The 9,849-nt window shown below is 38.5% G+C and overlaps 2 protein-coding genes across 2 annotated transcripts; one reads left to right on the forward strand and one right to left on the reverse strand.

The window, feature by feature from the left end:
• Positions 1 to 2,449: 2,449 nt before the first annotated feature.
• On the reverse strand, positions 2,450 to 3,418 carry AK88_04434 (uncharacterized protein; the record flags this gene model as incomplete). The annotated part of the gene is made up of 1 exon (XM_012482044.1): positions 2,450 to 3,418. One exon carries the CDS (start codon positions 3,416 to 3,418, stop codon positions 2,450 to 2,452), a length of 969 nt encoding a protein of 322 aa, XP_012337467.1.
• Positions 3,419 to 8,376: 4,958 nt separating this feature from the next.
• AK88_04435 (uncharacterized protein) lies at positions 8,377 to 9,849 on the forward strand (the record flags this gene model as incomplete). Its single annotated transcript, XM_012482045.1, has 1 exon — positions 8,377 to 9,849. The coding sequence occupies one exon, from the start codon at positions 8,377 to 8,379 to the stop codon at positions 9,847 to 9,849; it is 1,473 nt and encodes a 490-aa protein (XP_012337468.1).

Consider the following 9,849-nt stretch of genomic DNA (forward strand, 5'->3'; position numbering starts at 1 on the left):
TTTTTCAGGCATGCGGCGAAACAAAAAAAAATATATAAATATATATACATATATATACATAGAGAGAGAAAACGGAATTGGGATACTCCCAAACGTTGCAATTTCTCATAATGATCGAAAAGGTCATTGTATATATATAAAAAAAAAAAAAAAAAAAAAAATCAATCAACCGGCCAACCAGTCCATTAACCAACCCATTGACCAACCCATCAATGAAAAAATAAAACGGGAAACCACACCATGTGGGGAAGAAGAGAAGAACAAAAACGGAAAACCCGTGTTTGTCCGCTTTGCTTTTTTCACTTCGTTCCATTCTGTTCCCGTTCGTTTACACACGCACACCTTTCATGTAACCACCTCGAAGGCGAGAGTCTTAAAATATGTCCGAGTGTAAATAAAGGCATATACATATATGCAGAAATATATATATGTGACCATTGTTATATTGGCCGCTTGTCCCCGCCCGTTCGTTTTTGTGTGTAATGTCAGGAGACATACGCGCGCGCCTTGTTTTATATATGTATATGTTTTTGTACGTATCATAATTAAATGCACATATTAGAGCTCATAATATAACACGCAGGGTTTCAGACGCGCACAACAGAAAGCATAGAAGAATAGTGCGCGTCGTCTGTGACCAAATGTGTTATAGAGAAGATAGAGAAAAAAAAGAAAAAAAAAAAAAAAAGAGAGAAGAGAACAAAATGAGTTCAGCGGTTCATGTAACTGCGAACTGATTTTTATTATGTGGCTTAATGCAATTGGGCACCCAGTGGGAATCCTGTAGGGGCCCATGGGGATTTCGTGCGAATCCCCTGGGAACCTCTCGCTGGTCTAACCCGCTTACCCAGTTGTTGCTTAATCCCCCTTGCGTGTTGTCGTGGCATCGTCACACTGTGCAGTTATTTTGTGTGTGTCCACTCAACTGAGCCAAATGGACACACACATTTTGCGTATAGCTGAGGAGGGGATGTATTCTTCTCCTCATCTTGCGCAATAAAGTTGCATAGAATTATTTTTTCCTTTTACGTGGCGCCACCACAGTGCACGCAGTTAAGCTTACATAATCAGCTTCTGCAGTTCTGTTCCATAACTTACGCAACCACTAACTTTTTACCACGTCGACGGCGAATTAAAAAGACAAACTGCTGTTGCAGTGGACCATATTCAGGAGAAACCAGAAAAAAAAAAAGAAAGGGTACAGGATGACCAACTGGACTCGGTTTGAAATGCCCACGACGTGGTGCCAAACTCAATCATGAACTTCGTTCGCTAGTTACACGAAGCCGTTCGAAAAATATTATCGGAGAAGGGAAATCCCTCCCGTGTGCGTGTGCGTGGTAAATATATATTGGGGCTTATTTCAGCAGCGTGCCCTTGAGGAAGCTGATCGGTTTATATTGTTAAAGAAACGGCGAAAAAATGGATCAATGGGAACTGTTCAGAGTTAGCATAACAATGGGCACTATCCCAGCTCTGTCTGTACACACATAAAAATTATAAATAATTGAGGCTTTTTTCTTGTTTAAAAGTCAGATTTAAAAAAAAAAAAAAAAAAAGGTACACATGTATAGCGATATATATGTATGTATTTGTTCATTTTTTTTATATACGTATATGCATACATGCATATAACTAAATTATGCTTTGGTTGTTATTGAAACAGCATATAAATAAATGAAAAAAACAAAATTATGAATTTTTTTTTTTTTTTTTTTTTTTTTTTTGAGAACGTGATGGCGATTTACACATAAATAATGAAAAAAAAAAAGGGGGGGAAGGTAACAAATGATTTTATATCCTAATTTACTGAAAGAAATGGCAAAAAAAAAAAAAAAAAAGAAGTGGAAGGAAAAAACATATATCATATCTGTGTTATAAATTATGACATACAAGTTTGTAATTTAATTTTGTTAACATTTATATATGCCCATATATAAATTGTTAACGTAAAAAAAAAAAAAAAACAGGGAGGCCAAGGGGTGAAGGGAGCCCTACAGCGGGGACAGGCATACAGACATACACACATATGTGTGGTGTGTATATGTGTGCACGCACGTACGTGCATGCAGGTTACCCCTCTTGGCCCAAATTAACAGCAATACGTTTGAACTTGAATACAATTATTTAGCGATAACATAAAAACAATTAATTGTTGCAAATCTGAGTTGTGTTTGAGCGTACAAATATATATACATATATTTTTTTTTTGTCCATTTGGAATAGCGCGCAGGGTTTGTTTTGTCTGTGTTTCCCTTCTTCACGCTCGTTGTTTATCTTTTGGTCACTTATTGCGTCGCCTTTACGTCCATTTTTATGCCTGCACTTGGCGCATTCCCTTGTGCGATTCCGTTGCATTGAAAAAAAAAAAAAAAAAATTCAAATGGTGCAGACCGGCGCTGCCAAATACTGCCACGTTTGTTGCTATACTGCACGATTTGCGCTACTGTCACAACATAGTAAAATGCGGATGGTCCTTCGACATATTTATGACGTTGCCGACGACCTTATATTCCAATCGCTGACCGAGGAAGTTCACTTCACTCTGCTTCTTGTTGGAGCACCTGGACGAGTCATCATCGTCCACATATTCGGAAGACGTCAGGTAATCGTTCTCCGAGTTGTAATGCAGGTCGTTAAAATCCTCTGTCTTATTAGAGAAATTGATGGTCCTCTTAGTTTCGCTGTTATTGGATGAGGCATTTTCCTGTGAGGAGTTTTCTTTAGTTGTGTTCGTAGTGCTATTATCTTTTTTATTTTTATAATCATATGCTTTTTTCCTGGAGCTGAGGACTTTAATTGGGGTTTCAAATTCGTAATTATTAAAAAATTCACTTGTGCTTTCACTTCCATAACTTGGTTTTGAAAATTCTTTTAATTTTATAAGTGGAGAGGAGTTTGTAAAATTCCCACACATTGTCATATCGTTGTAATTATTATCTGTACATGTATTTTCCCTTTTCATTTTTTTAATGGACATACGTTTTTTTTCATCCTTCAATTGTAACTTGGGCCTATCAGTCATGCTGCCTCCAACTGGAGTTTTATCTAACGAAGAAAAATATTTTACGTCACTGTCATCGCATGATGGATACATACAATTATTATAATAATTTGGGTATTCCTCATTACATGAGTGGTTATTATATTCAGGGTTTATTTCATTACTATAAAATAAACTATATGCTTTTCTTTTTTTTTTTTTTTGAGACATTTCCACAGAATGTTCAGTCATAATTGTATTTATAAGGTTGCTATTGAAATTGTTAAAGTCAACAACCTTCACCAGTTCGTTTGGGTAACTCTGTTCCTCTATGTCGTGCCAATTTTTATAAAGTTCTGGGTTTTCCGACTGCTTAATCCAGGCCTTAATATAATTGTCTTCTTTGAAATTTTCATTTTGAAAATTATTATTCATTTTATTCCCTTTTTACTTTATTCACCTCCACGGATGTGGACAGCAAAAATGGGGGGAGGAGAGGGTGGGGGCGAAACTCACGGGGCACGTTTAATGTGCTATAAGTGGGATAATCAATAACGTGCAGTAATTTGAGAAGATAATTCAAGCAACTGTACCAAGTTTAGACGCGTCCGACCGCGCGTAGTGATGTGTACGAAGCAAACCAAATGGTAATGACAGAATGGTGCAAAAAAAAACAGAAACCATATATATGTGTAGTGTGCACGTGTCGATCAATTCACTTACACAAATGAAAAGTTACAGGAAGTCTCACAACGAACGAATGTTGTCGCCACAGCTGATTTGTTTCTCCAGCAATAACAAATGTAAACGTTGTTCTACTACAACTTCGTACGAACACGGCATGGGAAGTCTACGCAACCACCGCGTGTTGTCAACACACTCGAAAAAGAAATTCACGCAAAAAGGGGGTACTCACACATTCTTTCTTTTTTTTGTTTTTTCCTTGTTTTCCCTTTTAATCGCTCTTTTCCACTTAAATTAAAAATTACACATACAGGCAAAAGGAAAACACGCGTGTGTGACCATGTGTAAGTGGGTACACGAAGTTGACGCGTCACTTGATGTTCCACTTGGCCTAACTTGTCGTGTACACTTGGGCACACACACTAGCTTAACACTTGACGTGGTGTTTACCGTGTCGCTTGCCGTACCACTGGCGCACACGGTCGCACTCACGCACATACGAATGAACACATTTGCTTACACCTCGTGCGCAGATCCCCGTGGATGCTCTCTCAACCAGTACAATATTCACATATAACTTTGGAGAGCAGGGAAAGGTAAGCTTCAATTGTTGAAATGGAATAAAGTATAACGCTGGGGGAATAAGCAATAATGCGATTTGAAAAAAATGCCTTACTGCTTCTGTGCGCGAGTTGACATAAATTAAAAGGGGAAATGAATGGGCAAAGCAAATGCAAATTCAAATTTTAAAAGGAAAAATGATTGAATGGCAAGCACAGGGAAAGGATGGAAACTGGATGCAAAACGTACGGAATGGGGTTGGGAGAATTGATAAAATGTACGAATGACATATATGAGAGGCATACGTCAAGTGTACAAAAAAAAAAAAAAAATAAAGGAGGGAAGCAACATCTAGTAGTTTGGACAAAGGGGAGAAATCACAATTTAAAACAACAAATATTATAACATTTTCAATTCGTGCGTGTACACATTTCTGATGACTGGAAAGAATATTTCTTAAAAAAAAAAAGAGAAAGAAAGAGAGAGACAGGGGAACATAATTCCATTCATACATAAATAAATACAAATATGCTCAGTACATAAAAGTGCATACATATGTACATGTTAAAAGGGTGCAAATTTAAATAAATGTCATGTGATGTATTTTTTGTTCATATGATTATTTTCACCAAAAAAAGAAAAAAAAAAAGGAAAAAGAGCACAAATGATATGCAATCGTTCGTGTTGACCTGATTGGTTTTTTCGTCCTCTTCGATTTTTCTATTTATATATATATATATTTATATATACATTTACATATATATATTTACATATATATATATCGCTGCTGCTGGTCACTTTTTCCCTTTCGTGCTTAGCATGACAATCAAAATTATAAGTGCATACATACAGCCTTCAGCATGGTGCAGGTATTTTCAACACTTAACACTTGAGGGGGGCATACACACTACACATTACACAGCATATCTTTTCGTCCTTACGCATCCTAATGCATTTGCATTTGCATACACACACGGGTGGAGATACTTTCACATACACTTGAAGGTTTACACATTCGGCAGAAAAGTGCCCGTATGCTTACACATAAGCAAAGGAGTGCTACTATGCCTTCCGGTAAAACACACGACTCGCAATGTATGCACTGGCATACGCATACGTATTCGAATGAACAGGGACGCGCATGAATTCGTGTAAGCATAAAAGTCACGTATGCATCAGAATACGCCTCCAAAATGTATGTACGTGATCGATTAAATACACATGGGTATGTATTCGCACGGGCGCACATAAATCTGTGCAGGTATGTGTGTGTGGGTGGAGGAGGCGTATTTTGTATGCAAGTCCGTACTTACGTGTGTAAGGGTAAAATATACCAGCTAATGAACGTAAGTGTACATACACATATGCGCATTTTAGCTGTGCTTGCGATGGTTCATGTTCGCAACTGACTTTTTATGAGAACACAACCGTGCATACATACACTTAAATGCTTCCAAGAATCTTCACAAAAATGTATACTGCAAACTGTGCACGGGCGCACAAATGTACACATGAAGGTGCTCGTGGTGGTGATAATGATGGGGGTGGGGAAAAGAATACATTCGAAATGCCAAGTGCATACGAGCATACATAACACCTCGCTCGATGCAGCGTTCGCGTAATTACGCTGGACTATATCCAAGTTTAAAAAAAAAAAAAAAAAATGTGGTTTCAAATATGCCAAGTTGCAAAATATGACAGGTGAACAAAAAAAAAAAAAAATGAAATAAAAAAAAAGAAGGCAAGAAGGGGAAGGTGTGGGGGCCAGCGAATGAGTGGAAAATGGTGCATACAAATTAAACTGTGTAATTAAAAACAGCACATTATGTTACTTGGCATTACAATATCTCGTTGGGAGATGAGGTCCCTAAACATATATATTTTTAAAATGCGAAAAAAAAAAAAAAATGTTAATTATGTAAGTGTACATAAACAATGGCTACATTTTATTATATCATCATTGGACAAACAACAAAAAAAGTAGTCGTAGGGGGGGGAAAAAATGTGTGGGGTGGGGTGGGGGGAAGGTTATGCCACAAAATATACGAAGCAGAGAAAAGGCAAATGCAAATATGTGTGTGTATGTACTCGTGTAGCATGCAGTTATGTACAGATGCTTTCAATCGAGAGACGTTGGTGGTATCATTTGATCCACCAACTTTTACACAATAAACTTTTTAGCAGCACATATGTAACAGCGGGCCTTGTTTATATGTCACGGTAATGAAATTCGAATATGGTCACACATGTCCACTTATTCCTGGTACCACGTACACATAAATTGTTTCCTTTCTCATGGTGGCCTCACAATGGTATGCATGGGCGGCAGGACATTTGTGAAGTTGGCTTGGTGTGTACTCGGTCCAGGGAACACTCGGTTGGGAAAATCTCAACGGGCGTCACTCCGACGATCAATTGCGCCTTTGAGAAAAGTGGCCACTGGCTCACTTGCGCGTTCGCGTGGCTGTGCTGACTCACTCAAGTGTTAACCATTTCGTGTGGTTAACCATTTGCGGACTTATGCGTTTGTGTATGTACATACAAGCAAAAACGAGTAAAGGGTTAAGCGGCATTCACAAGCATTGTTTTTTTTTTGTTCTTTGTGTCATGGTCATGCGCTCTCTCGATATTGGGCATTTAATTTAATCTAACAGTGACGCATAAATTTTGTACATTCGTAAAAATAATCAAAATTTATTTTTGCGCTTATCGAGTTCCAATGTGTTAAGCGTATTTTAAGGCGTGAGAGCAAAAATAAATTTTTTGGCACACGTGTACGCATATGGGGATGCTTTGTATGTACACATACGAAGGTGTACAGTTTTGGGCGAAATAATCAGGCGAGCATAATGGCATAACAGGCAGGTGAATACAATGGTCGTGTAACAGGTAGGTGAATACAATCGGTGTAACAGGCAGGCATACAATGATGAGCACGCGCTCTTGCTTGGTCAAGGTTGGCAGAAACAAGCATGGGGCTTTTCCCCCCACCCATTTACGCCATAATTTCACATTACATTTTAAACCTTGTCGTTTACTGATGCTTTCTCATTTTTTTTTTTAATCAAAATGCATGTGTGCATTATTTTATCGCATCCTGTGGGTTAACAAGAAAAAGGGAACGAATAATATTAAAAACCGGAAAAGAAGCAACACAAAAATGTAAGAAGAAATAAAATTTTAATTTAAAAAAAAAAAAAAAAAAAAAAAAAAACAAGGCTAATGCGAAAAAATTCGCAAGTGCTTAACCGGAACATTATATATGTGCGAAATTACAACATTGCCACCATGTCCAGAGACTTGTTTTCATATGCACATGCGCAGAGTAAGATGCATGATACATTGGGCGTGTATACAATGGCACGTGCACTGGGCGTTCTCAAGGGGCGCGCACGCGTTGAAATGCACTTAAGCACGTACATTGGATCGCACGCACACAGCACGGATAATATATATATAAACATGTATAATTATTTACATACGGATGTATACATAAGTATATTACATACGCGTATGCAATATGTGTAAGCATACATGTAGCGTTAAATTGCAAGGCTGCTATTAACACCTTGATAGCGACAGTAGCAGCGAGGCTTTGCGCTGTGGGAATTTTTTTTTTTTTTTTTACCGAGTGGTATGCAAAATTACGCACGTATACATTCAAATTTTAGAGCATTACGATTCGCTCTGTGCGCAGGGGATAGGGCCAGAACACGGCGTTCACGCGCGCAGATTATGCAACGGATTTGTTTTGATCGTTCCTGCGTTTCCCTGCTCTTGTTTGCCCCTTTTAAAATTGAAACCTTGCCTTGAGAGTTATGCTCTCGCCGCAATGATTCCAAAATTATGTGTTTATCTGGCACTTTGCAACCCTCCTGTTGCAAGAATTAATTAGCTGACTTATTTTATTTTTTTTTTTTTTAATTTTTCCCACCTTGGTTAATTAAAATCTGTTTGACAATTCAGTTGTACAGCTCGCCTGTGCGCCAATTGCGCTTTTGTTTGCTTGCGGCTCGCCGTGCTTCTCTGCGTCAATTACAATTCTGCCCCTTCAGTCGACAAAAAGAGCGGAACATGATTTGCATGTACGAGCCGTGTATCGCGCCAATCATAAAGTAACCCCCCCCCCCTGTTGTAAATAGCTCACCATGTTGCATCTCATATGGTTCAGTAGCCACAACAAATATGATGAATGCAAGATTACGGAATTAACATCGCTGCTGCATATATTTGGATACAAAGATGAGGGAGAAGGACTGCTCAATGATACGAACAAGCACAAGGGTGAAGTGTTTGTTAAGGTGAACCTGCCAGAAGATATAGATTGGAAGAGTGTAATTTCGAGAAGCGTTTTAATAAAGGGTATTATACAAATTTGGAGTGAAGGGTCAACATACGATGACGTATTAAATGACTTACTAAAGAAGCTGCATTTATTTTGTACCAATTTGGAGGATAAAAAATGGCGTTTTCATTTTAATTCATTTGGGAAAATGGTCAGTCAATATGATAAAGTAAAAAAAATGGAACATTTTAAAGTCATCCTTGACAAATACCCTAAAGTCGATTTGTCGTCCCCTGAAGTAGAATTAGGCCTTCTAGAAGAATATGATCAAAACAACCTCGGAATTTTAAAAAAAATATATTTTGGGAAATCCATGGCCCTACGAAAGAACAACAAAACTTTAGTGTATAAAAGAAACGACGAAGGTCACATGATAAATGATGTAAGAACCAAAAAGACGCAACTAGCATGGTGGATACATTACTCTTTAAACAAAAGACCCGTTTTAGGCCCAACCACTACTGATAACGAATTAGCCTTCCTGATGTGTAACATTGCAAAAATTAAGGCAGGACAAATTGTGTTGGATCCCTTCGTTGGGTCGGGGGGGCTACTAATCACGTCCTCCATTTTTAACGCTATATGTGTAGGCAATGACATAGACATAAGGTTACTGAAGGGATATAAAATTGCCTACTTAAATCCTCATATGCAGCATAAAAGTACAAATAAAAATATTTTTGAAAATTTTTTGCATTATGATTTGAGCCTTCCGGAAATTCTCGTGTCTGATAATTCGAAGCCCGTTTGGAATGCCTTTCACAAACCCTGGGTTGATGCCATCGTTACTGATCCGCCGTATGGTAACAGGGCCACCGTCCGCATATGCCTCAAACATGCCCAGGCAGGGGGATCTACCGAGGACAGGACCCCAGCGAATGCGGTTACCCTCCCCGCAGGCCATAGCAGTGATGGAAGCGAAAGCCCAGATAACCACGACAACTGCGACATTAGCGATAAGGATGGAGCAGGATTAACTCCCCAGTGCGACAGTGTAGATCATAAAAGAGTAAAATCTTTTATGACTACAAAAACGGTCACGTACAGCTGCACAGAAGCGGTGAAGGATTTGCTCAACATTGCTTCCATTACGCTGGTTGATAACGGCATGTTGGTATTTCTCCTACCAGTGCAGTTGGATAATTTGGAAGAAGAAATTGCCATACTAAAGCATGATGATTTTTTTCTCATTTCATACGACTTGCAAACGTTTACACCATGTTCTGGAAGGTTCATAGTGTCGATGCAGCGCAAGTGTAGGAAGCCTTCTAATTAG

Source organism: Plasmodium fragile (genome assembly GCF_000956335.1).
Source record: "Plasmodium fragile strain nilgiri unplaced genomic scaffold supercont1.63, whole genome shotgun sequence".
NCBI classification, from domain to species: domain Eukaryota; phylum Apicomplexa; class Aconoidasida; order Haemosporida; family Plasmodiidae; genus Plasmodium; species Plasmodium fragile.